Raw genomic sequence first — 27,954 nt, forward strand, 5'->3', positions numbered from 1 at the left:
AAAGATGTTCTCAAAAAATTAAGGTTTTTTCAAAACCCACAGCTGTTCTCAAAAAATAAAATTTTTTGGAAAAAAATTTCAAAAATAAAATTTCTAATTTAAGATTTTTTGAACACAAAAAAATCGAATTTTAAATTTTTGGGAAAGAAATTTCAAAAATTCATTTCTATTGAGAAAATTAATCTTTTTCGGAACAAAATTTCAAATATTCAATTTTTTGGAAAGAAAAGTGTCCAATAAGGAGACTATTGATGCAGTCCAATAAGTGTCTTATGCTTAAAACTACATTTAGCTAAATTTTGTATTCAAATATTAGAGCAAATCCCAAATAGATGAGAGGTGCAGGACACCATTTTCTACAAGACATCCGGAACTGCTAAGTCCAGAGTGTAGTGTTCAAGGCTGGAAGAGGGCCACATGGAAGCAGCCCAGAAATTTTGGTTCTTCTGGGCAATAACAGCGGCGGCGGTCCATATTTATTTGGTACAGTCAAGTCCAGTCTTTGGATCAGTCCTGAAGACCGTCAGTTGCGAGGCGTCATCAAGGACAATACTTAAACAGATTTGCAGCTCTTGACGATGAAGGCCGTGTCCCTGGCGTGCCACGCTGTCATGGTGGCAGCTTGGAGTGAATCTAAATTTGGAGGAGAGGTGTGCCAGACATTTTTCTCTAAGACACTCCAAACTGCAATGTCAGGGGGGTTGAGGTCAGGGCGGAAGGAGGGCCGAATTGAGCAAGGCCAGAAGTCAGCCATATTGTTGATGATTAAGTTTTTGTTTGTGTAGGACTGTAATAGACTTCTTGATGTCGTAGGCGATCTGGATAGAGATGCCAACGGTCCATGCATTGACAACGAGTCGGAGGAGATCCCTTGTTTGGTCATCAAATAATAAACATCTTATGGGAGAATATGAACTTCTCTAAACAATATCATGGCCATTTTGCGCCAATTTATGTAAATACAATTGTAGAACAGAGATAGAAGGGGTTTTGGACCCATATCCTAAGTAAACATGTATTGTCCAAAAAGATCTCATATCCAAACTGGCTTCATGTACTCGAATATTTATGGATCTTAAAAAATGATCCGAAGGATCATCTGGATGTTGAAAAGCTTTGCTTGATAAAAACAGAGAGGGTCTTGGATCTGGATCAGAAGTACTCGTCAACATTATAATTAAATTTGTATTATCCGGGATGCAGGATCCGAACAGGCTTTGGTTAATCGAAGTTTTACGACTCTTTAAAAGCTTATGGTATTGCTTAATACTTAATCCTGGTCTTTAAATAAAAAAGGTATTATCTATATCCAACCACATTTATATTTATCTGGATTGCCGGATCTTGGAGCGACATCTATATAAACATTTGCATCGCGTGGTTATTCTCCAATAAGTATAAGTATCTAAATTTTGTTTTCGGATCTAGATCCAAAAGTTTGGATACCCGAAATTTACGTTTTAAGATCCAAACTCACCCGGATTCGAGAAAAGGTGCATCTATCCTGCCTTTACTCACGAATGTTGATGTTCTGAATTTGAAGATATTTACAATCATGTATATTGTATACTAATTAATATGAAAGGGGTTTTCTTTGGATATTTTTAAGGATTGTCAAGGATGAAAAAGTAGAAATTGATTCATAAAGAGTTAGAAAGCAACATTAATTAACTAGTTAATTAATAATCCTCTCTCACTTTCGTCGACCTCTTCAAAAGGTATCCTTTTCTAGTATCAAGGATTGCATGCTTGAATTTAGTGTTTACTTTACCTATGTAAGTAGACACAATGGTCCAAGCTTGGCGTAAGATATTTTCAAATCCCTGTCATGTACATTCAACTTACAAAGGTGACTTTCTCTCCCCCACTCTTTTTATCATAGATAAAGGAATGTATGTTACAGGATTTGAGTCATTTTATACATGCAAGTAAAGGAGAAAGCTGGGATCGCTGCGCGCGTGTCGCGCGTCTTCTTTGCCTTAAATTGGGAATAAACGTTTTTTACATTATTACATTCCAAGTTTTTTTATTGAAGTGGAGAGTGTTTCGTGAGTGTGGTAGACTGCTGTTGTTTGTGAGTGTGTGTGTGCAAATTCTTTTGCAGAGCTCTGTTATACATCTTTTTTTTCCCAAAGAGGTTTGCAACCTCTCATCATCAACAAACAGGATCTTTTCCTCCGGAAATCCATTTACCTAAAGAAGGCTCTTGACAAGGACATCAAAACATGTAAATCAAAAATTCTTTTTGCAAATGAGCTTAGTGGTTGTAGTTTAGGAGTTGCTTGTTGATGCAGGTATTTAGAGATTAATCAAGTATGCTTGAATATGATTGATGTTCCCTTCATTTTTGGGTTATTCGTGGATAGGCTTTTACCTGTCGAGGACTCTCTTTTTATCGTTGTCCTGATTACTGCTATTATCATATAAATAATATAATGATGTTGTTATTTTGAAATCTTGCCCAAAAACAAATACAAATCATATATGTATTTACTTCTGGTCAATGTCATTAACAAATAACTTTCCCCTCACAAAAAAAATAAAAATAAAAAAAAATTGTGTGTTGTTGTGTGACTGCCTGAATTGCTTGTAGTCTGTTTTAAATATAGTCCAATGTCCATACCTATGTATTATATTTTCTCTTTCTCCCCCTCTTGTCCTTTTTTTCAGGCAGTACCTATGTGCAAAGATATATTTCCCCCTAATATCCATCTTTCTCTCATTTCAGGGTAATTATCTCCACCCTGGGCGAAGAGGAAAGGAAGAAAAGCAACCAAAATGCCAAATAAAGGACAAACCAAAGACGAGGACACAGCCTCGGAATTCGAAAAACTTCAAGAGGAAATCCTTAAAGCAACCCCACAAACCAAAAGGATACAAGTTGGAGCTAAACCCCAGGTTGAACGAATTGAGCGCTCCATATATCTCTTCAGCCTTAAAAATCCAATCCGTCTTAAATGTATCACAGTCGTAGAATGGAAAGCATTCGAATTCTTTATTCTTGCAACTATTCTGGCCACCTGTGTCTCCTTGGCTCTCCACAAACCCTATCCAAATGGAGATACAAATGATCTTAATTTATTTTTGGTAGGATGGATATCTATCATTCTAAATAAAAAAACCTTCTATACCCCCATTATTCTATTTTCTAGGAAAAAATTGAAGTGATATTCATGGTTATTTTCACGGGAGAGTGTGTTATCAAAATCGTGGCCTATGGCTTCTATCAGCATGAAGAAGCCTATTTACGAAACACTTGGAACTTTATCGATTTCTCCATTGTCATGATTGGTTTTATGGATATCCTACTCTCAAGTCTCTCCATAGAGGGGTTCGATGTGAAAGCCCTTCGGGCATTTCGTGTCCTACGTCCTCTCAGACTTGTCTCTGGGGTTCCTAGTTTACAGGTCGTTCTGAATGCGATCCTCATGGCCATCTTCCCACTCTTTCACATCGCACTCCTTGTACTTTTTGTTATCATCATTTACTCCATCATTGGCCTACAAATGTTTCAGGGCCTCATGCATAAGGCCTGTTTCGACAACATTACTGGAGTCCTTATCGATGATGATCCACGGCTTTGTGGTGGAAACTATCAATGTGAAACTGGGGTGTGTCGAGAATATATTCCTGGGCCGAATTTTGGAATCACCAATTTTGATAACTTTATTCTCTCTATGTTGACTGTCTTTCAGTGCATTACTCTTGAAGGGTGGACGGATGTTCTCTATTGGGTATGAGGGATTTTATAAGGAATACCTTATATAAATGGAACTAACTAAGGGCTCTCTTTTAGAAGTGTAATATTTAGTAAATAGAACAGGGAATTCAGTTGATTACAGTCGCATAAAGAATATCTTAAGGAATTACAGTATTTTTTTGGGTTCAAATATAAATTTTATTAATCAATCAAGTTCTTTTAATTCCTTAAAACTTTCATTAGACGATTGTTTAAATTCAAATTGCTCTCTTATTTCATAAATATTCTACAAATAAAAAAAATTTAAAAAAAACCTATAGTTGGTCAATAAAAGAAAGAAAAACAGATATAGCACGTTCTATGTATAAAGTATTCCTTGGATTATATGAATAATATGCACATAAATACTTTTCAAAACTCTGATTCATATATTTTTCTCTAATTTTTTTTTTGTAGATTCATGACTCAATGGGAAGCACCTGGCAATGGGCGTATTTTGTTTCTATGGTCATTTTAGGAGCTTTTTTCGTCATGAATTTGATTCTTGGTGTTCTTTCTGGGTAAGTAAATAGTTGGCGGGCAAATTAATTGAGATTAATATACGTCAAAACACAAATACAACTTTTAATAAAATCAATAAAATAGAGAATTCCCAATCTATTTTTTTACTTCATTGAGCTCAAAATACTGCTTTAGTCAATTATGGAATTACTACCTAAATTGAGGTATAGACGTTAAAATGTTCAATAGTGCTTAGTTTGAAACAATTATTAGAAATATAAGATTTTATTTAGCCTCAACCCACCAATATCTTTTAAATCTAATATAGCATATTATTTTTCTCTGATTTTAATCAGGGGCGTCCGCAGGGGGTGGGCTGGAGGATGTAACCCCCCCCCCACTAATGAATAGTTGTTTTAACAAGAAAATTCAATAGTTGAAATGCAATTTTTGAATTTTTTCCCTCAAAAAGTTTTATTTTTTGTTAAAAAAAAGCGGATTTTTGAAATTTTTTTCAAAAAATTTATATTCTTGAGAATAGCTATGAATTTTATAAAATTTTTTACAAAAATTTAATACTGAATTTTTATAATTTTTCTCCAAAAAGCTGTGGATTTTTTTAAAATTGTTTTCAAAAAATTTAATATTTGTAATTTTTTTCAAAAAAAAAAAATAATTTTTCTAATCTTTTTCCTAAAAATTATAATTTTTAGGAGTTTTTTTTTTCGTTCAAAAATTCCAAAAACAAAGTTCCCCTCAAAATATGATCCTGCGGACGCCCTTGGTAATAACAGGCAACTTATGAGAATATAACTTGCAAATGCCTCCAAAGGATTAATCGAATACCTTTATTAACGGAAATTGTAGATAATAGTTCTCATCATACAGCAATCCAGCAAAACGTTCAGTCTTATTTGGATGCTGATATCTTTTTCAATTACATTATATTCTATTTAAAATTAAAGAATAAACCTTGTACAGGGTTGACCTTATCTAATGGTACACATATTATTATTTTCAATTTATCAAGAGTAAAATTTAAACAAAAGTTTTTGTGAGGACATTTATTCAAAAAAATCAACTAAAATAGTGATCGGCACAACTTTTATTCAATATGTTGGCCCTTAACTCTAATAACTGTCTCAACATGAGGCCTAAATCCCTTTCAGACCCTGACTATATGGTCAGACTCGAGGTTGGTCCACTCCTTCTTAATGGAAGGCTCTAGGGACTGAATATTTCTGTGAGGAGTAGTAAACACCCTCTTCTCACCGTCGTGCTGACTTTGGGGATGATTTTACTCTCCTTAACACCCCCGGCGGTGGTGAATAAGTCCCTGGCAAGATAACAGTGTTATGGCTGCACCCCAGCTCCTTGGATATGGCCAAGGTTGACATACTGCGTGAGAAAAGCTTTCAAAATCTCACTCCTTTGTTGCTCTTTTTTACTCGTTCTCTTTTGTTTTGTTTTTAATTGAGTCGAAACTTTACATAAGGAGTCCCGAGTCACAAAACCTATCTTTCACCGAGTTTGAAGACAATTATAATTTAAATTAAGTGTGCCACAGTATAAGAACAACCGAGTATTACACCATCAAGAGATATACCATCAAAAAGAAGTTCAATTCTTTCAGTTTAATTTTTAATCTTCTTATAGAAGGTTTTTAATAAATATGCAATATGAGGTTTCGTGGAATTATATGGAAATCAAATATAATTAAGTCAATTATTTGAGTAATTGTAATAAGTAATGAATGTTTTAGAGGGAGGAAAAATTCAGAAAATTGAATATAAATAAGTACAATAAATACAAATTAAACAGATTGGATATGAAATATATTTAAATTGTTGTGAGTCGTCGGCCATGCTTGCCTTTGTTTTTATAGTGAGAGGGGCCTAAGGCAAAGGAGCCCTTCTATTTATTTATAAACATGAATTGAATTTCGAATTTAATTTTTTATAGAGCAGAAATTTCGAATCTTTAAAAAATTAGACATACCAAGTGGTCCATTGACATCTGAACACTTAGTAATTCAATAATTAATGAAGGTTCTGTGATTGAAATCAATTCATATTTCAATATATATTTAAGCATAAACTATTAGTTACATAACAAAATAAACCTGAGCTATCTAGCTTACGTACAAGTCAAGAAAATGATACTTGAACGTGATCCCCGAATTTTCATTACCACTCTCTAAGCCGTTGGGTGTCTCCAGGACCACCGTCTACTCTATCAGAAAGTCTGAAACGTTGGAGAGGAATAAGTACTCTGTCAAAAGGGTCAAATTCGATACATAGGAAAACACCTCAGGCCAATCCCTCAAGTCCATAATGAACCATACAAGAGATCTTGGGGTTTGACACGAGACTGTCCAGATGTATATCGAAAAATTGGATGGAAAGAGCCTTGTGAGGATAGAGAGGCCACTTTTGACACCAGCAATGAAAGAAACCCATCTCCACCGTTGAAATACTCTTTTGAGTTCTTTTGAACTCTTTTTTGACACTTTTTGGCCCCCTACTGCCCTGTTGCCTACCTCCTCAACAACACCTCTTGGGTGCATATCGAGGGGAAGGTATGGAGGGTCTGTCATCCAAACACTGAGGCCCTCTAAGCCATTTTTAGCCCGCACTGCGACACACATCCTTGTTTTGTAGGAAATACTTTCGTGGGACTTTTTTAAACGTAGTCTTAAAAGACATTGGGGTGGACCCCCCTATTTCGTACAATAAATTTTACAATTCGAACTCAATTAAAATCGCTACAGTGTTGACGTGTCACATATAGAAGTTGAATTCCTTCTATGAGATCATCTAATCATTGATTTATCCTTCCAGAGAATTTTCAAAAGAACGAACCAAAACAACATCACGAGGCATATATCAGAAAGCAAAGATGCTGGAACAAATGAATGATGATATGAAAGGCTACATGGATTGGCTCCTCATAGCCGAGGATTTGGAGCCTCTTCAATGTAAGATACTGAGACCACACTGTAATTATGTAACTTTAAAAATGTATTCGTATATTTTATAGATAAGAGATCAGCAGAGGCCTCTTCAGATGAAAAAAAAGGGATTGACCCCCTTCAACTTAAACAAACTCTTCACACTTCTAAATTAGCCAAATTAGCAAAGTAAGCTTACATTGAAATTTGAAGGATTTTTGGGTTTAAATTGTTCCATATGTTTGTAGAATTAATAGAAAATTCCGTCGAGCGTGTAGGAAGGCTGTAAAGTCTCAAGTGATGTTTTGGGTAAGTATTTAATGTATTTGATAAGTGGCAAGTGAACCCAAAAGCAGACGAATGGTTAAATTTATTCTTTTCCATCATATAATAGGTTAAGTAAAAAGTTCTAAGCGTTTTTCCACTTTATTTTGATAAATAAATTAACATAGTGAGGATTATCCAATTCAGTTGGTTCTAAAGGGTTTTCTGTCTAATGTTCAGTTCTTGAGCAATGGAATAAGTGCTCATATGACGGTCCAACTCGACGATTTGATTTTTAGATCCCCCCCCCCCCTCCTTTTATTTATTTGTAAATATTTTCTACGACCTGAATTCTTTTACATATATTTTCCTCTTGAAGGAATTGAGTAAAAATAACGTTGACCCTTTTTTTCCCCAACCAATCACTCCTTTTATATTTCACTCCTGTGGAATTGTATAAAACATGAAAAAAAAAAATCTAATTGTCCTTCGCTTTATTTTGCTAATAAAATTAATATTGTGAGGATTATCCGATTGAGATGGTTTCAAACGGTTTTCTTGCTAATTTTCAGTCCCTGGGCAACAGAATAATTACTCACATGCCAATCCAACTCCACCATTTATTTTCAAATTGTCCAAATTATCAGATAACAATCGTTGAAATCATTGCTTTGCTGTTGCATTCGATAGTGTATTAGGTCCATAAACAGTAATATTTTTTTTGGGAGCCTGCTCATCCTTTTCACCTTGGTCGTAATCATACTGAAGAATGTATTGAATTAAATCTCTTTTTATTTTCATTTTGGAAGGCTGCAACACACAACTAACTTCATCCGATCACTAAACTGTAAATGGTACGCTTAACCTTTAAGAATCCTTTAAAAATATTTTTTGATGCAACGTATTAATGGTGAGATATAGCATTTAATGAACAACACTCAGAACTTTTTACTTAAGGTAATACGGCTGTAGGCCCCCCGCCCAACCCAATATCTAAATTTCCAAAAAATGTTATTCTTCAACAAAAAATTCCAATAAATTTAATTTTCTGTCAATAGTTATAGAATTTTGACTTGTTTGCCAAAAAATTTAATATTTATAATATAACTTTTGTAGACTTTTGCAATTTTGTTCATACAAAATTTAATTTTTCAATTTTTTTTTCCCAAAAATTCAATTATTTTTGAAATTTTTTTCAAAAATTTATTTTTTTGTAAACAGTTATTTATTTTTGAAATTTTTATTCCAAATAAATCAATATTTTGTGAATAGATATGGATTTTTAAACTTTTTTCAAAAGAATCTAATATTTGAAATTTAATTTTTTGTAAACAGCTGTAGAAGTTTGAAATTGTGTTTCTAAAAAAGTATTTTTTTAACTTTTTGTTCACAAAAAATTATCTTTTTGAGAACAGCTGTGGATTTTTGAACTTTTTTCAAAAAAACAATTTTGTACCAATCACTCAAAATCAAAATTTCCTAAAAATTTAATATTTAATTTTTGACATTATTTGGAATTTTTTTTTTCTTTGTTAGAAAATAATTCTAAACAGCAAGAAATGTAAGCCATACTCAATTTTGAGAAAAATCAATCTAGATTGCTTCTGTGTTGACGTGCCATAATTATAAAATTCCGAAGCTGATCAATAAACTTTCCCTTTGTTTAGGTTGTCATTATTCTTGTTTTTTTGAATACCTGCGTTCTTGCTACGGAGCACTATGGGTAAAAGCCGGAAAAAAAATTTCACTGGGGATTTCTGTTAAAAAAAACTTTTCTTCTTCTTTTTAATTGTAATTTAATTTATGAATTCATGAAAATGAGCAAATTATATTTTAATAAAACTTTTCTGATATAAAATGATCTTTTAAGCACTCTGGAAAAATAAGGATTATATTATAATATTCGTATATATCACTTGAGAAAAGGAACATTAATAACACTTTTGAAATACGACAGCATGACTTTAAAATGGAAACTTCTAAAGTTTCAGCAAAATAACTTCAAAATTGAAACGTCTGAATCCCTTTACAAATAGAGAATTTCGTTAAAAAAGTCATTTTCAAATGGCTATAGAAGTCAAAAAGCGCTCTTTGAAGACTGAAACGTACCAAGCATATTTTTTTCGTAAGAGTACAACAGCAAATCGAATTAACAGTTCACCCTAAAAATTGAACGCCCTAGTACATACACAGGCTAAAAGTCATTTTTTTTTTAATTTGACTTTTTTTGTGACTTTTGACCTTTTTTATGACCTTAAATCAACTTTAAATGTTATATAACAATTGCTTTAAGTATACAAAGGCTTTAATGATCACGACATGTGCGAGTTTTTTCTTATTAGTTTGATAATGGATTAAAAAAATATGCATTCATATGTGAAAAAAGATTTGGCCGGAAATTAAGTTGTTTTTTCTTCCAAAGGCCTTAAAAGATCATTTTGTATCCAAAAAGTTGGGCTAAAATTTAGTTTGATTTGAAGGTCATGTATACAATGTACATTGTATACATATATTTAATTACTAAATCCCAAGTGAAAGCTGAAATCTTAATCTTTACCTTTTGAATTATACGGACAACCCGAGTGGCTAACCAATTTCCAAGCCTCAACAAATCTCTTCTTTGTCATTCTTTTCTCCGTGGAAATGGTGTTCAAAATGTACAGTCTGGGTTTTCTGGTAAGAGTTTCTCATTTTTAAGTACGGGTTAAATTTTTGAATTTGTTTCAACTTTACTCTTCATTACAGAATTACTTCATTTCCCTTTTCAATCGTTTTGATTGCTTTGTGGTGCTCTCCAGCATCCTGGAACTGGTTTTGACTCGAACACACATCATGCCACCTCTCGGAATGTCAGTGCTTCGCTGCATTCGTCTCCTTCGAGCCTTCAAAGTTACTCGATACTGGACTTCACTCAAGAATCTTCTCAAATCTCTCATAAATTCAATTGAGGCCATTTTCTCATTGATTGTGCTCCTTTTTTTGTTCTTGGGAATCTATGCACTTCTAGGGTCTCAGCTGTTTGGTGGGAAGTTTAGTGAGAGAGTGTATCCTGGGGAAGTGGGTCTTGCCAAGCCACGAGCTAACTTTGATTCCTTTTACAATAGTTTGCTCTCTGTATTTCAAGTAAGTCATCATTATCTCACATTGAAGGTTAGGTAGCAAAGCGTGGACTTTTAAACCTTTTAGCCTTCATGACCTCTATCAGAAGGTTGCTTTGGGGACAATCCCAAGTTGTTCTTCACACCATTCGTGATGGTATTTGCAGCCACGGTGGAGTTGTTGCCGAGACTATTCAATGATTTGGCGGTGTCTCCCAGCAGAATAGGAACTCTAGACCCTCATTAAAATGTGCCTTCCTCTTCCTGCTCTCCTGGAAAGGTCTTCTCCATTATTCTTCTTCATCTTGGTCACCTTAAAAACCATACTGGTTGTGCACTTTCCATAATCCAGAATATATAAACTTTAGCATCTAGGAGATCTGAGATACGTTCCCTTTTAGCTTTTTGCTCACTTATGATGTCGAGAACACGAAGAGTTTATTATAGTTCGTTTATGCATAAAGGTTGGCTGAACCAGAATTTCAAAAAAAGTAATCACTAAACCTTCCTATATTAATGAGAAAATTGACATAAAATAAGAGTCCACATTTTGCTGTCCAATTCTTTATACACTGGCGGAATGGCACGTTTTTCAGAGAGACGCCATTTGTAAATTCTAGTGTTCCTAAAATACATATTTAAAAGTAATAAAACCCTTTGTTGGGAGAGTTTTGGATCATGTATTTTTTTTAAAAGAATTTTCACTATATCAATCAAACTATTGCATTATCCTCATCCACAGTACTGTAAATTCTTTATTTGAAATTATTCATCTCATTTGTTGATCGCAACTCGTACAATTTACTTGTACAAGTCGCAACTTGTACAATATATACGGGGGTCGTTTGAAAAGCCATTGCAAAGTCCAAGAGATGACGTTACTGGTGCGGTTGGAGGTTAGGATTGGTTAGTAGCACCTTTTGAAAGAACACACACCAACTTTCAGCAAGGTTGATCTATTTCTTTCTGTTTGGCAGCTCAGTTTCCAAACGGTTCAATAACGATGAATAATATGCACCTTTAAAAGTTTCAGCCCTGGCCAGATAGTCGGTGAGGATCATTCCTTGCGACTCCAAAAGACAGTAACCATAATCTTTCCGGCCGATTCCTCGATTCAAACAAATGTCAAACAGAAAGAAACTGACCAATCTTGCTAAAAGTTGATGTGTTTTCTTCCAAGAGATCTTACTAACGAAAACATCACCTCGATACGCATCTCTTGGACTTTGCACCTACTTTTCAAAAGACCCTTGTTTATATATATGATATAAATTTTAGGGGGCTTAAAGAACTTTTTTAGGGGTCCTTGATCCAACCAAAAAGGGGCTAGCAACGACATTGCTGACGTAATGTGGGACACCATAAATATGAATTAGGAAGGGCAGGGGCGCCGTAGCCCTCTGACTCTCACACCCAATGCTCCTACACTATAAAAACACACAATAACCTTGATAATTTATTATATCCTAGATCTTAACGGGTGAGGATTGGAATGCAGTTATGTACGATGGGATTTTGGCTTATGGAGGCCCTCAAACCGTTCTTGGAATGTTTGCTTCACTTTACTTCATTACTCTCTTCATCATTGGTAATTACATTCTGCTCAACGTATTTTTGGCCATTGCTGTGGATAATTTGGCCGGGGATGACGATGATGAAGAGGAGGAGACTCCGGTAGTGAAGGATCCTGAACCAGCATTTGCTCCTGCTCAACAAGACCCTTCACGGCCTCCTCCTCCTGGAACTCAAATCCCTCATGAGAGAGAGGATCTCCTGATGATGATTGATAATCAACATTTATACAATTATGATCCTGGATATGAAGATGAGTACAACCCATATCTAAATTCGAATGGTTCCTATATGGGAGGTGATAATTTGAGTGGGGGTAAGAGTGTTGGACTTATTGGCTATGTCAACATAAAAACAAACTAAACTAAAGTTCCTAATTTATTTCTTTATTCCATAAGTTCATACAGCCAAAAAATTGATTAGACATAAAAACTTGATAATGTAATTGATGGTTAGACGTTGAAATGTTAGGGTCGTCCGCAGAATTATATTTATATATATATTTTTTTTTTTTTTTTTGGGGGCTCAGCTGTTAACAAAAATTGAATTTTCTTTTAAAAAATTACATTCTAAATATTAATTTTTTTGGATTTTTTAAAAATAAATAACTACTTATAAAAAATTATTTTTTTTGGAAAAAAACTTCAAAAATGAAATTACAAATATTAAATTTTTACAGCTATTCACAAAAACTTTTATTTTTTTTTGTAAAAATTTTTCATTTATTAAATTTTTGTACAAAATTTTTAAAAATTCATAGCTATTCAAGAAAAATTCAAATATTAAACTATTTGGAAAAACATTTCAAAGATTCACAGCTATTCCCAAAAAAAATTTTAAATTTTAAAGTAAAATTTATAATTTTTTTGTAAAAAAATTGCAAATATTAACTCTTTTGTGCTATTGCATAATTTGCCCGAACAACCATTTTTTAGGAAAAGAAATCTTTCAAAAAATGTTATACTCCTATTTTCCTGTAAATTTTTTTCATCTTGACCAAAAAAAAATTCTAGCAGAAAGCAAAAATTCCTTTATTTTGGGGGGGTGGGGAAATAAATCCTCCATTCCATTCGCTGCAAACGTACCTGAATGTTCAAAAATGCTTACTTTAGTAGTTTAAAACACTCATTCGAATTATGGAACTTAATTTAGCTTCAACCCGCTAAGTTCTTTGAAATATAATCTGTCATTATATATTTATAATAACAGGGAATAATAAAATAAAATGAAGGATCAAGTTAAATGCTGGGTGTTCCCACTTATCACGGTTTTGAACAAATTAAATCCGTGTTATATGAAATCCGTCTTGTTTGGGGACTTTTTTAGTATTAAAATCCGTAAAGTTGGATAACTTATTTTTCAAATTCAAGTTTTTACTATTTTTCGTTTGATTTTTTTTTAGTATGGTTAGGGTAATAAAAACATCTTATTCATCATAAATTATATTTAAAAAATGTATGCCAGAAGAGATACTTGTAAAAAAATTGCAAAAATTCATTTTAATCGATCAATTTTTTCATTTTTAATTGATATTTTTAATACTGTAAAATTTATATATTCGGAGCTTAACCAATATTTATTCGGCAGTTTTTTTAATGGCAAGTATGTTTAATTAGTAATTACCAAAAAAATTTAAGCCTAGGTATCAAATCAAATACTTACAGTGCACTCCCTTATGCAAAATTATGCACTTCCTATATATAGGCATAGTACCGAGTAGTCCATTAAAATCTGAACACTTTGAATTTTAAACTTCAACAAGATATAATTTACTAATTAACAATAGAATTTCAACAAAATTAATATTATAAATAGATGTGTGTCTGAGCTCTCTTAATCATTAATGTAGCTATCCTTAGTGGTAATTATGGCCTCGGTGTTTGGATGACAGTCTGGCCAGTCTGTTGCGAAAGCCTCAGATCTCTAACATAACTTGAGGGGATTGGCTTGGACTGTTTTCTTTAATTCCTCCGGGTCCAGTTTGACCTTTTTGACAGAGTACTTATTCCTCGATGACGTTTCAGACTTGCTAACGGCATAGACGGTGGTCCTGGAGACGACTAACTGCTTGGACTGTGCAAATCGATCACGTTCTAGTGTCATTTCTCGACTTTTACGTATGCTAGAGAGCTCGGGTTTGATCTGTTTTGTAACTAATTATTTATGCATTAATATATTGAAATATGAATTAGCTTCAATGACTCAACCTTATTTAATTATTGAATTAGCAAGTGTTTGGATTTCAATGGAACAGGCGGTATGAACAAACTCATCAACAAGGCTACAAAAATACTTTTTTATCTCAATATATAGCTTTTTTAAATTTAGTAAATATAAAAGTACGAGTCAGAATAATTCCAAGGACTGCCTTATGCCAAATCCAAGGTGTTTGAAACGGCGTTATGCGGAGACTTTTATAAAAAAGAAATAGAAGATAATAATTAGTAGACGAATCCCTGCTTGTTTTAATGTTGACGTGCCACATAATCACTATTAACTAAAATATTTATTCCTTGACCATCATTTTTTAGGATATGACCATTATAATGATTACAATCAAATGGTGAATAACAATGGGCCCATAAAATCCTTGGAGGAGAAGTTGGAGGAGGAGAAGGCCAACGAGGAAGCCTTTCTGGAGGACGATGATAACAAAAAGGATCCAATTCCACCCTTTTCCTCTCTCTTCATATTCTCTCCGACCAATCGATTTCGTGTTCTCTGCTATAACTTTTGTAACCATGCCTACTTTGCAAATTTTATTCTTGTTTGCATCATGGTGTCATCAGCGTCCCTTGCTGCTGAAGACCCTCTACATTCCAAGTCTCCTAGAAATATTGTAAGAGATCATTTGACATCTAACACCATTGGGCTTACTTAAAACTTATTCTGGCTTTCTTCTTCCTTTTTACAGGTCCTCGGATATTTTGATATGTTTTTCACTTTTATTTTTACGATTGAGATTCTATTTAAGGTAATCGCCTATGGAGCTGTGGGCCACAAGGGTGCATATGCTCGCTATCCAGCAAATATTCTGGATTTAGTGGTTGTGAGTGTATCCATCATTTCTATTGCTTTCCGTGACTCAGCTGGGGCTATTTCTGTTCTCAAAATTCTTCGTGTTCTCCGTGTACTTCGTCCTCTACGAGCTGTCAATCGAGCTAAGGGTCTCAAACTAGTCATTCAAGCCGTGATTGTCTCTGTCTCCACGATTCAAAACATTGTACTCGTCACTGTTCTTCTTCAGTTCCTATTTGCCGTGATTGGGGTTCAACTCTTTAAAGGAAAGTTTTACTCCTGTTCGGATAGTTCCAAAATGACAGAGGAAGAATGCCAAGGACAGTATGTGGATTTTAAGAAGAGTGATTGGGCTCAACCCACTGTACTGGAAAGAGAATGGAGTTTAAATGATTTTCACTATGACAATGTTGCAAAGGGAATGCTCACTCTGTTTGTAGTATCTACCTTTGAGGGCTGGCCAGGGATATTGTATACAAGTTTAGACTCCCATGCTGAGGACACTGGACCTCTCCCTATCTCTCGTCCTTCCATGTTCATTTTCTACATTGTCTACATCATCATCATTGCCTTCTTCATGGTCAATATCTTTGTTGGTTTCGTTATCGTCACCTTTCAAAAAGAGGGAGAGTCTCCGTTTGCCAATTGTGAACTGGATAAAAACCAAAGAAACTGCATTGACTACACGCTTAACGCTAAGCCCGCTCGTCTCTACCTTCCCTCAGACCCCGTACAATATCGAATATGGGCTTGGGCAACCTCCTCAAAATTCGAGTATGTTGTTTTTGGGGCCATTCTTCTCAACACCATTTCCCTTGCAATGAGTTTCTATAATCAGCCCCAAATCTACTCCGACTTCCTGGATCTTCTCAACTACATCTTCACCATCTTTTTTGCCCTTGAGTTTGTCATCAAAATGGCGGCATTCCGTCCTAAAGAATATTTCTGCGATCCATGGAATACATTTGACTGTATCATTGTTATTGGATCCTTCATTGACATTGGAATGAGTAGTCTTGGAAGTGGAGATGGTGGAGGCATTTCTATCAATTTCTTTCGTCTCTTCCGAGCCCTTCGTTTGGTGAAGCTTCTCAGCAAGGACGAGTCCATTCGAACCCTTCTTTGGACGTTTATCAAATCATTTCAAGCACTGCCATATGTTATGCTCCTTATTGCACTTGTTTTTTTCATTTATGGTGTTGTGGGAATGCAGGTCTTTGGGAAAATCGCCATTAATGAAGATACATCCATCCATTCCAATAATAACTTCCAAAACTTTCAATCTGCTCTCATTGTACTTTTTCGCTCAGCTACAGGGGAGGCCTGGCAGGATATTATGTTATCTTGTATTCCTAGTCCTGATGTGGAATGTGATGAAGAGTCAGAAGAGGCTGGAAATCCTGCTGGATGTGGCTCCATCATTGCATATCCCTATTTCATTTCTTTTTTCATTGCTACGAGTTTCCTTATTTTGAATTTGTTCGTTGCTGTCATTATGGACAACTTTGACTACCTTACTCGGGATTGGTCTATTCTAGGTGCTCATCACTTGGATGAATTTGTCAATCTATGGTCGGAGTATGATCCAGACGCCAAAGGATGCATCAAGCACATGGACGTTGTACAGCTCCTTCGAAAAATCAATCCACCTCTTGGCTTTGGAAAGCTTTGTCCACATCGAAACGCTTGTAAAAGGCTTGTAGCAATGAACATGCCACTTCGAGATGATGGAACTGTGGAGTTTCAGGCCACACTCTTTGCCATTATTCGTACTTCACTAGGCATTAAAATGGAGGGATCTTTGGAGCAAGCCAATTCAGAGTTGAGACTCATTATGAAAAAGATTTGGCGAAAAGACGATTCTGTTCTAGATAAGTTGATACCTCGAAAAAGAGGAGAAAGTGAGTTTGGAAATGACGTAGCTGTGGGGAAGTTCTATGCAACAGTCTTGATTCAAGATTGCTTTCGACGATTTGCCAAAAAGCGCTTTGAAAAAGAGCGTCAAGTTAGGCGGGATATTGAGGTGGCAAATACAAAAACTCTCATGGCTGGTCTTCGAGAACTCCATGATGCAGGTCCAAATTTGAAAAGAGCTATCTCCGGAAATTTGGAAGCAATGGTCGCGGAAGAGCCTTTAACTCCTACTAATGAAACCAATCCCTACTATAGAAGAGGTAGTCCTCTTTTTGGAGTCAGTGCTCGAGTTCATGACGTGGATCTCTTTAATCCAGATTGTGAGTACACCTCTCTGATTAGAAAAAGAGTTTTTATATTTCTCCCATTTATTTTTGTAGTCCGAAAGTCACCACCCAAGGCTCCTGCCCGTAAAAAACCTGGCATCAAAAGAACCGAGTCTCTCACTCCTTCAGATGCTGGGGAACTTCTTGTTAGTAAGGTGAGTTAGTCGAAAATGAGTAGATCCCATAACAATTCTGTTGTTGTACCTAAATTTTTATTTCGTCCTGTATATTTTTAGATCTTAGCCAGAGAAGGACTTTCCAAGTTCTCTGGAGATGCAACTTTTGTACGCAATACTCGCATGGAAATTCAAAGTTCCATGAACATGAATACTGAAGAATTTAATTTCGCTGCTCAAAAATTGTTAGATAATCCGAATACACCCATTAGGTTAAAATAAATTCTGGAAGGCTGGACCATGTTCATTTTTATTTTATTTAATTTCGTTAAGTTTCGTTTTCCTTTCTTTTTTTTGAGAAAAGAATAAACAGTATGTACCAAGACTTTATATTTTATTGTTTTTCTTTTTCAATTCAAACTGTTGTTGCTGTTATCATCAAATGTATGATTACAAATTGTATCAAATGGTAAATAATAATGATAATAGTTCAATAAAAACAAGAGCTTAAATTATTTGAATTTATATGTATCTAAGGTTTCGTGATAAAAAGTAACAGCAACCCTCCGCCTTCCCCTTATTACAATTAAATATGATGACTTTAAATCATATGAATACTTTTTTAGCATTATTCAAAAAGAACTTCTAGTAAAATTAATTTACCCTGAACTAGTGCAGGGACATTCGAAGGATTATATTTAGAGGGGGGCTTGTTTTTTGTATCTTTTTTTTTAAAGAATCCAAAAATCCATAGCTATTCACAGAAAAATAATTTTTTTGGAACAATTCATTTATTATCAATTATTTATTCATCACACAACCTCTACCACACTTGCTGTAATTTTTTTAACTGGATGATTTATAGCAGTGGTCAGGGAACAGGGGTAAATTAACCTAAATTTTGGGCTAATGGAAGTACCATTATTTAATGAAATAATAAAAATAAATAAAACGTCAATGCAATTGTGTCCTCATGGGCTGGGCTGGGCTGGAGGGGTGTATCTCCCCCAAAATTAAGAAATTTATACTTTGTAGTATAATTTGTTTTGGTTCTACAGAGCTGAACCACCTTAGACTACTAAAACACTTTTTTGCCCGTTAGGGACTCTGAGAGTGTCATGAATTACTCTAGAGCACGGGGTTACCTCACCAACACTAGAAAATACGTTGTATTTTGTTCTCGACAGTTGACTTTACATATTCTTTCCCCTTCAAGAGTGAAAAAATATTCAGAAAATGAATGATATTTCAGTTAAATATCCCTTTATATGTGTCAAATGTATATTCAAACGAATTTCCAAACAATTTTTTGTGCACTTTATTTTATCTACTATATTTTTGGACCTGAAAAATACAAAACTACAATTTTTACCGATTTCTGTTTTTATTTTGAGTAAATTTAGAAAACGTGCGTATCCGTATAGTTGTTTTCTGAGACGCCAGTAACATTTTGATGTATAACTCAATCCCCATCTAGTCTCACTGAGCTACAAAAATAATTTTTGTGTTTTGAATATAGAATAAACCCCTCATTTGACATTTTTAAGACAATTTAACGAAAGATATTCGAGAATGCTTACTTCTACTTAAATGTTTAATGGTTTATTTTTAGTATGTAAATTATATTTAATTAAAGCCTTCTTTTTTTAAACTTTGAGCTTAATACACTCACGACTTATTAAATAATGAACTAAAAGAAGAAAGAGCAACCACATCAACCGTTTTTCCTTTTCTAATCGCTATACTTCTCCCTCTTCAATAATAACACATAAGTCTCGCTCCCGCCTTCTCCTCGCACTCTTACAAAAATCCCATCTCTAACAATAAGTATGTTTCCTTCTCTAGGAACGATGGATTAATATATTTGCACAAGAGGTGGCAAGATACAATAAAGGTAACGACGTGGCCGAAGTATAAATCCTTGATGTAGATATTTATTAAAATCTGATGATGACATAGAAATACTTATATATTTAGTTCTTAATCTATGAAGATTCTAAAACAATTCTATATATTATAAAAATATAGCCTGTATTATTAACAACTGTTCAAGTCTTTTTAAATAAAGATATCTCCTTTATAATTATAATTAATTAGAATAGTATTTATGGATATTATATAAAAATAGAATTAAACTTTTTTTTTTTTTTTTGTACTTTAGAATTGATTTTTTAGGAATAGCTTTCGGTCAGGGAACGTGCGTCTTTGAAGAGTATTACGACTTATCTAAGAACAGATAGTGAATAATTATTATTGATTTTATATAATTATACAACATAAATAGGTATATCAAAACTTTAATACCAACCCCGGATTTATTCACAATTGGTGGTAGGATTACATCCTTTTTGGAACTACTGCTGGAATTTGAAGACTCCTTCTTGCTCCTGGAAACCAAAAATAAACTAAAATTTGAGTATCAATCTAATCAAACTTTCACTTGACTCCTGACAAAGTACCTTTTATCATTTTCACGAACCAATGGAGCACTCGTGATGCTACGAAGAGACGGTAAAATGCTCAATCGATTATATGACTTTTTGGAGGACTTCTTCTTCTTCATGGATGTAGTGGAAGGTCTGGAAATACTACCAGAGATCTTTGTTACTGACAAATCCTCGATGATTTGTTTATATAGACTATCAAATTTCGATTCGGAAGGTGGATTTAGAAGAAAGACCTCTTCTGACTCTAATTGAGGATTCAGGGATTTGATTCCTGTGCCAAGGACTCTTATTATTTGGTAAATGAGGAGATACATTAAATAAATGATTCAGCGAGTAATTTTGTGATTACCTTAAATGTGGAAACGTTTCCTTCCATTGAGTTAACTCATCACATAAATTTGAGTTGATTGAACTTGCATCATCCTCGTACAAAAAGGCTTCGATTCCATGAAATAGATCGTGGATTTTAGTTGAAGCCTCGAATTCAAATTCGTCATCAGTCCAAGAGCTCGAGGATTCAGTACGTGGTTCACTATGTATCCATAAAATAGGATAAAGGTAACGATTTCGTTGGTCCCGTTATGATTGGATATACTTACTTATAGTCTTCTTCTGATTCATTTAATGTTGGAAGTTGTTTATATCTCAAATCTGTTATGGATATACTCATGGTGACATGATGAATAAGGGACTCATGAAAAAAAATAGAAAGCATCAAGGTGGAGTAAGGAAGAAATACAAAAGCAAGCAGGTAATAATTTCCCCTACCTGTTTGAATAATTCATGGAACATACATATTATAGATTGATCAAAAGATGAGTGTCCCGGGCTCCACCATTAAAAAGACTCAAGATGCTCTTGGAAGATATGTGAAGAAGCCTCAACTAACAGATAAACTCCTTAATAAGCCTCCATTTCGATTTTTACACGATGTCATATCTGTGGTTATTCGGGATCATGGCAAATTTAGAGGACTTTTCAACGAAAGTGAAATGAACTCTAATAATGTGAAAGACAAGGAATCCAAATTAAAATATTTGGATAAAATCATTCGTGCAGTAAGTTTTGCCACAGGATCTGTTTTATCTGCAAAGCCTGGTAAGATTGTAAGTGGGCAGGAACCTGCGAAAACCAACGAATTTCTTCAGGTACTATTAATACACAAATGAAAAAATATTTTATGGATCACATTTTTTCCAGGCATTGGCAGCAGTTATAAGTAAGAAAATAGACACATCAGGAGCAGTTAAAAAAACCATCAGTGGTAACAAGCCAGAATCCTCTAGTAGAAAGCCAAGAAGTACTACTAAAAATGACTCTGCTTCCAGTCGTAGATCTTCTTCTATCATCGATGACTCTAAAAAAGATTCTGCTTCAAGTCGTAGAACCTCCATCACTGACGAAAAAAGCCTTTCTTCTGCATTTCAAAGAGATGCAGAACCCTCCGTGAATGAAGAGATACCCATACAAAAGAATGAAGAGCCCCCTGAGTCCCTTGAAGTGGCAGAAGAACCTATTCCTATAGAAGTTCCTCAGGAAGAGGAGTCCAAGCAAGTGGAACCAGAGTCTATTACTACTCCAGAATCCGTTTCCAGACCCATTACAAGTATATTCACAGTTTAATTATCTCATTATATTTATATTAATTTAATAATATTAGATCGAATTAAATCCGCCATGAGACCTCCATCTAGTCGTCCAGCTGCTCCTCGTTTAAGAGAAAGACCAAATATAGAGCCTGAAGAAATTATTCGCCCAGGGACAAGCACAAAACCTGTTAATTTAATATTAGCAATGGACGATGAGGAAGAAGAGGATGGAGACAATTTTCTGATTCAGGAAACCAACGATAATGTTCTCCATTTGGAAGATCGTGTTGATCTAGCTATAGACTCACACGTAAGTGTCTGTTAAATAACAATTATCTTATTTTCCGCATCATTAAATTTAATTTATACACACACGTATACAGGACGTGGTTGAGGCGGAGGGTAAGGAACATGGCGGTCTCGTGCAAGAAATCCTAGCCACTCAAAAGGAATTGAATGTTGCTGAGGAAAAACAAAAGGTGAGCATTGAAGCTGAGTCTGATTTAACGGATTTAACATATAGACGTGAGCGCGAATCAACGCAACGAGAAATTGATAAGCTTAAGGAGTCAATTCAAACCCTAACCCGTTATGCCAATCCTCTAGGAAAACTCATGAACTTTCTCCAGGAGGATGTGGACTCAATGCAACGGGAGTTGGATACATGGCGAAATGTGAGATTGATCTCATAACTTGTGAATCACTGTTCTATTTGCGTAAATCTATTACAGGAAAGAAAGCAACTGAAAGCAAAGCTCAATCAAGAGGAACATTTAACTCAAAAGTCCATTCAGCCATTGAGGGACCATTTGATTGAAATAGAGTATAACGTAGTAGAGCAATTGGATAAGTAAGTAAAGTATTATTAGCTATCATTAATCTTCTTTTACCCTTATGCACTTTTCAGGATATCGTCCGTAAAGGGGAAAATCCTCAAAAATGATGAGAAAATAGCCAAAATGCTCAGTAGCATTTCAAACAAATAAGCTTATAATCCTATAAAAAACATTACTCTAGATAAAATACTCTTAATTATTCTCAAATAGAAACTTTGTGAAGAAAGTCATCACAGAGTCGCTTAACTTCAAATGAATTATTAAAAGAGAAAGGTCTTGAAAAACGGGGACAGTAGTAAGGCATGTTGCTGCAATAATGACATATATATGTAATATAAGAATAATCAACTAATAAAACATATTTTTGTATAACTCATGGAAGAGGAAGACTTCCTTTTAAAAAAAAATGGACTAAATATAATGACAGAAATAAAGTGAGTTTGAAACAATCAAAATACATTGAACATTTATCAATATGTTGTTCCTTGATTTAAATCTAATACATTTTGCGCTTGCAGTACCAATGGCATGTCAATCATGTTTCCTCGAAAAGTAAAGGCCCCCTTCCCTGATCTTTCATGCACTTTAAATTCCTGTATGAGTTCTGTTGCCCACCTCACTTTCTCTTCCGATGGAGAAAAACAAGAATGAACAGTGGCAACTTGTCCGGGATGAATAACTTGCTTTCCACTAAATCCCATATGAACTCCCTCGATGGACTGAGCTTTGAGTCCCTCCAAGTCTTTATAATTGATATGAACTAAGTCAATAGCTTGTAAGCCGTAGGCCTTAGCAACAGCAACAACTTTCTGGCGAGCGTATATGAGTTCAGCTGCCTCGGGTGTTCTTGTTCCTCCAACATTTGCTATATAATCATCACTCCCAAAAACTATGGCCTCAGGGAAAAAGGGAGCATCCTTTATTTGAAGTATACCCTTGACAATGTCATTGAGATTAATGAGAGCTAAAGCGGACTCCACAAAAAACAAAAGGCTCATCTTTTTCCCTTCAAGGAGTATTTTATTTTCGATATTGCTTTTGATCACTTCAGAAAACCATTTTACATGCTCAGAGTCATCAACTTTAGGTAATTGAACTGAGGAGGGTAAGGATCTTAAGTCTCCTCTAAATATACTTCTGCGTCCTTTTCTAACAACCCACTTTGAACAGAGTTGAATCGAATACTTTGTTCAGACTGGCCAAAGTCAATCTCTAATTTACCATCTAAAATATTTCGAATTAATTGCCTTGCTTCTCCTTTAGCAACATATGAAACACCATCCTCCATATCGAGACAAATACAATCAGCTCCTAGTTGTGGTATTTTAGCAAGCTTTCTTTTGTCACTTCCTGGGACGTACATGAGAGCCCGCCTGGGAGTTGAATGTCTTTTGTCCAAAGAGGAGGAAAATAGGCAAACAGAGGATTTTATATGTCCACTATATTTCTTAAGTAAGGCATTATGAAGAGCCAACATATCTGAAAATATGTTAAGAACTGAGCAAAAGATATATATAATTATGAAACATTTGAGAAAAACTACATTTATAAGTAAATGAACATTTATTCAAATCTGTTTAAAAGTCTTTTTTACATAGGACTTCATTATGTTTTCTTAAAAGTCTTTTAGATGTAAACAGCATGCCACATGAGTCGCAAGCAACTTTGTTGAAAATCTCTGAATGAAAAGACAGGGAATGTGTAAGAAGATCCACTCTGTTTTGTAGAACAGTACTTTTAATACATTTGGAACAAGCCAAATCTAATTTAGGAGTAAGGGATACCAATTCATTTGAGGGATAGTCCTCGCTCTCTTCATTCGGATTCTCCTCATCGGAGGTTATGAGTAATTGAGTATTGTTAGGTATGTGACTCAAAAAATCATAGTAATGAAGAATGAGTTCCTTAGGAGTTAGGAAACGTTTGAGACAATGAAGGCAGGTCAGATCCTTATGATTTGCTTTTTCCAAATGAATATGGAGTTCTTGAAGAGAATGAACTGGATAATAACAAATTGAGCACTCATAGAGTGCAGTTTCCTTGGAGCAAGCCTTACACTTAGTTCCTTTTGAATGGAACTTGATGCTCAAGTCGGAACTATGATCAATGATACATTTTAATGGGGATATGTTAAGGACTAGAATCCGCTTTTTTTTTGGCGTCCAAGAATCCTTTGGAATGTTGAAAATTAACATGTAGGGACTTAAATCTGCTCTTGTGAAAGAGTTTATTGCAGTCCCTACAATAGAAAGGTGAATGATCAATACAATCAGTATTAAAATGAGCTAGAAGTTCGTTCCAGGTTTGACAAGGGAAATGACAGACCCAACAGACAGGGTGTTCCGTGGTCGTGCTTAAGTGTAGATCTTGATCTTCTTGAGTGTTGAACATAACTTGACAGACGGAACAGGAGTATTCGCTGGAATCCAATGATAGTGCCTGAATGGGATGAATGGAAGTGAGGTGTTTGTCATATAGATCCATAGAAAGGAACTGGAGTTGACAAACGCAACACGTCCAAATCTCTCCAAGGTGATAGGATGTAAAGTGTGTGCGAAGATCATTTTCATTTTGACAGCAATTTTGGCATAATTTACAAACACGTTTATAAAAAAACTTGTTATGATTATTTTTTGGCATGTGCATGCTCATAAAGTGATCAAATAGCTCATCGACACTAAGGAACATTGGACAATAATTACAGACACAAATCTGCGAATCCTTTGGAGCAGACTCACAACTTGAGCTCAAAACATGATGAACTAAATGGCGGAAGCGATCAAATACTATATTACAAAATGGACATTTTGCTTTATCCATAATTAATTTATTCTCTTCATTTCGAATATCTGAAATCCCCTTGCATCCGTATTTTATATGTACATGAAGACTTTCGTTATCAGAAAAGAGTCTTCCACAAAGAGAACACATCCCATACACTTTCAATGGTTTATTACAGCCTCTCAAAAATCCTTCTTGTTGACGGATTGACTCTACAGACATGTCCTCCATGTCCTCATCTTCATAGATGAGTTGAAGTATATGATTTGGAACGTATGCCTTGCTTGCATCTCTTCTTTTTACAGAATCCACAGGAGATGTCATGTCCTTACAAATCAAATTATCATCCCCAATTACAACAATCTCCTCCATATTTTCTATGTAAAATAATGTCTCCGAGTGAGAACGATCACCCATAGTATTGGCGTAGCGAGAATTAGAATACAATTCACAGACAATTTCTCTCTTCCAGTCCCTCTTTTTTTCAATGAGGTAAAGATATGGATAATTTGTTTCTATGGCACGAAATATAGAGGTCAATTTTAGGGCATTATCCTTTAAAATGGACTCCAATATTAAAGGCATTGGCTCTCCTGGATATTTGAGGTGTTTATAGAAATCCAAGTGGATTTCACGAAAGTGTTTTGTGAGTGAAGATTTTGTTTCAAAGATAAAATGACACCAAAGACACGGAAAATAATCGTGCTTCTTTTCAAAGTGAGCACGCATGTCATTCAGGCCTTTGAAATTATGTTTGGAGGTAAGGCAGATATGACAACGAAGATGTGTGGCTGCGTGATCCACCAACTCATTTCGAGACTCTAATGTCATGGAGCAAAATACGCATTTTGAGGACTGTTCCTCAGTGGGAACCATGAGGGAAGCGACGACGTTTTCATCGCTCACGTTTGTCACAGAAGTTGTACAATAAAGGCTCAAATGAGCTTCAAGAGCCTGATGGTCTGTGAGCTCCTTATCACAGCTCGGGCACATGAAGTCGTTCATGGGAAAGTCATGGGCATTCGACTCGGAGTTAAATATATGTTGATCTTTGATACATTTGTTGTTGAGGGTCAAGCGGATCCTCTTGGATTCCACGTTCATCTAGGAGAGAATTAATCAAATTAATATCCATTCGTCATAATTATCAAATACATACCCTGAATCCATGGACAATATTAAAATAACGTATCAACTTATTGTAAATGTATATTTATTTAATTACAATTCCACTTAATTGTTTGTTTACATGCTACACATACTCCTTTTTTGAAACAATGCGTTGAAAGGATTTGAATGGTTGAATAGGATGTAACGTCATGTTAGCTGTTGAAACTACACAAAAAGGTTCCGTGACCTAAGAATTATAATAATACTTCCGTAAATATTTGCCATGTTGAAGTTAAATAATTTACCTATATACATTAATAGAAATTCACGCATTAATCATCATTTAATTACACAGTTTTTTTTAATTAGAAGACAAAACCTTCATCTATGATTATCTCTATCTTTAATTCCATCAAAAGACGTTCTTAAATGGTCACAGAGAGGCTTAGATACCCCTAGTATATTTGTTATTCTACTGCAGTATTTAATTTTTATGTTCCATCTTAACTTTTTATCATTTTTTAAGCTTATTATATATTTGTAACCTAAAAATGTGGTGGGAATAACATTTGAAATCGGACCTAAGATTTTTGTATTTATGTTGTGTAGGAGTTGCAACTTGTATAAGCAAATTGTACATGTTTAAATTTGTTTTAAAATATCTTAAAATTTAATGTCAACATGAGTAATTCTAATCACCAACTATTAATTGATACTAGCATTTTATTTTGATATATTGAAATTATATGGTTGTTATGCATTTAAGATTACTATAACTGTTGGTAGTTGAACATTATAGTGTGCTACATAATAAGTATATTTTAGTAACTTCCATTAAAATATTACACCATTAATATATTGATCATCCATGGAATATTTCATTATTACTTTATTCTCATCCCAACAAAGTATTACTGTACGCAAATCCTGCATTAATAATTATTCGTCTCATTTTATGATTGCAACATGTACAGTTTGCTCATACAAGTTACGACTTTAATACAAGTTCAAAGTCTTAATTGTGTCCAGGCTGGAGGCGTCGGTACATAAAATGTCCTATTGAATCCGACTCCACCAAAAAGGCACCGACTCCCCCTCTGCAGCCAGCATTTAGAGAGAATATTTCTCCTCATTCGTCCTCACTCACTCAACCTTTGAAACCTATATGAAATAAATACGATTTTATATTCCTAATACTGACACTTGGGAATACATTTGATTTGATTTTATATTTTGAGTGTGTATCAACAAACAAGTTGCTCATGCGTTTATTAGTGAATGTATTTTATTGATTGATTTTCATCGTCTCTCCGCTCCTATCTCTTAATGGACGTATATAAACATGCACAGAACATCTAAGTAAATAAAACAGATCTGTGAAACAAACTTTGACCTCATTAAAAGTAGTTTATGAAAATATGACCTTATGTATATACAAAAAAAAATTGTGCAATTAATTTCACAGAAAATGAATTAATCATTGCCTTTTAAAAATATCATATATATTAATATACAAACACACTTTTTATAAATATTTATATTATATGTATAATGTAAATGTAGACGGCAAATGGATCTCGAGTTGGGAACGGAGGGGTGCCCTTTATACAATTGTATAAGTAAAGATTATATATATATTTTTTTTTAGGGGGAAGGAATGGCTTGGTTTATGGAATTTTTTAGAAAAAGTTAGACAAAGTAATTTTTTGGAAAAAATTATTACAAAATCCAC

General features: G+C 34.5%; 4 protein-coding genes across 6 annotated transcripts; 2 read left to right on the plus strand and 2 right to left on the minus strand.

Moving 5' to 3' along the window:
* Positions 1-1,908: 1,908 nt before the first annotated feature.
* LOC121122350 (muscle calcium channel subunit alpha-1) lies at positions 1,909-17,971 on the plus strand. Of its 3 annotated transcripts, none has more exons than XM_071890276.1 (15): positions 1,909-2,227; positions 2,729-3,087; positions 3,153-3,734; positions 4,157-4,260; positions 7,042-7,178; positions 7,241-7,340; positions 7,400-7,460; positions 9,083-9,136; positions 9,987-10,091; positions 10,161-10,538; positions 11,984-12,401; positions 14,617-14,924; positions 15,000-17,337; positions 17,398-17,498; positions 17,580-17,971. In XM_071890276.1, the coding sequence occupies exons 2-15, from the start codon at positions 2,779-2,781 to the stop codon at positions 17,739-17,741; spliced, it is 5,157 nt and encodes a 1,718-aa protein (XP_071746377.1). In that variant the 5' UTR covers positions 1,909-2,227; positions 2,729-2,778; the 3' UTR covers positions 17,742-17,971. The 3 variants fall into 3 exon arrangements, with proteins under 3 accessions (XP_071746377.1, XP_071746376.1, XP_071746378.1); XM_071890275.1 differs by having other exon boundaries at positions 2,009-2,294; XM_071890277.1 differs by lacking the exon at positions 1,909-2,227 and adding an exon at positions 2,534-2,627.
* A 1,517-nt stretch (positions 17,972-19,488) lies between these two features.
* LOC121122507 (uncharacterized) lies at positions 19,489-20,640 on the minus strand. Its single transcript, XM_040717522.2, has 5 exons — positions 20,506-20,640; positions 20,256-20,438; positions 19,919-20,191; positions 19,768-19,846; positions 19,489-19,685 (listed from the first exon to the last, which is right to left on the minus strand). The coding sequence occupies exons 1-5, from the start codon at positions 20,619-20,621 to the stop codon at positions 19,617-19,619; spliced, it is 720 nt and encodes a 239-aa protein (XP_040573456.1). The 5' UTR covers positions 20,622-20,640; the 3' UTR covers positions 19,489-19,616.
* Positions 20,538-22,805, plus strand: LOC121122505 (TRAF3-interacting protein 1). Its single transcript, XM_040717520.2, has 7 exons — positions 20,538-20,657; positions 20,710-21,054; positions 21,107-21,512; positions 21,567-21,805; positions 21,879-22,169; positions 22,227-22,345; positions 22,403-22,805. The coding sequence occupies exons 1-7, from the start codon at positions 20,583-20,585 to the stop codon at positions 22,479-22,481; spliced, it is 1,554 nt and encodes a 517-aa protein (XP_040573454.1). The 5' UTR covers positions 20,538-20,582; the 3' UTR covers positions 22,482-22,805.
* LOC121122506 (citramalyl-CoA lyase, mitochondrial-like) lies at positions 22,620-26,423 on the minus strand. The gene is given in 3 exon segments (XM_040717521.2): positions 22,620-23,463; positions 23,466-26,216; positions 26,272-26,423. Coding segments are annotated over 2 exon segments (1,005 nt in total). The 5' UTR covers positions 23,809-26,216; positions 26,272-26,423; the 3' UTR covers positions 22,620-22,801.
* Positions 26,424-27,954: the final 1,531 nt, after the last annotated feature.

Source organism: Lepeophtheirus salmonis, chromosome 8 (assembly GCF_016086655.4).
Source record: "Lepeophtheirus salmonis chromosome 8, UVic_Lsal_1.4, whole genome shotgun sequence".
NCBI lineage: Eukaryota > Metazoa > Arthropoda > Copepoda > Siphonostomatoida > Caligidae > Lepeophtheirus > Lepeophtheirus salmonis.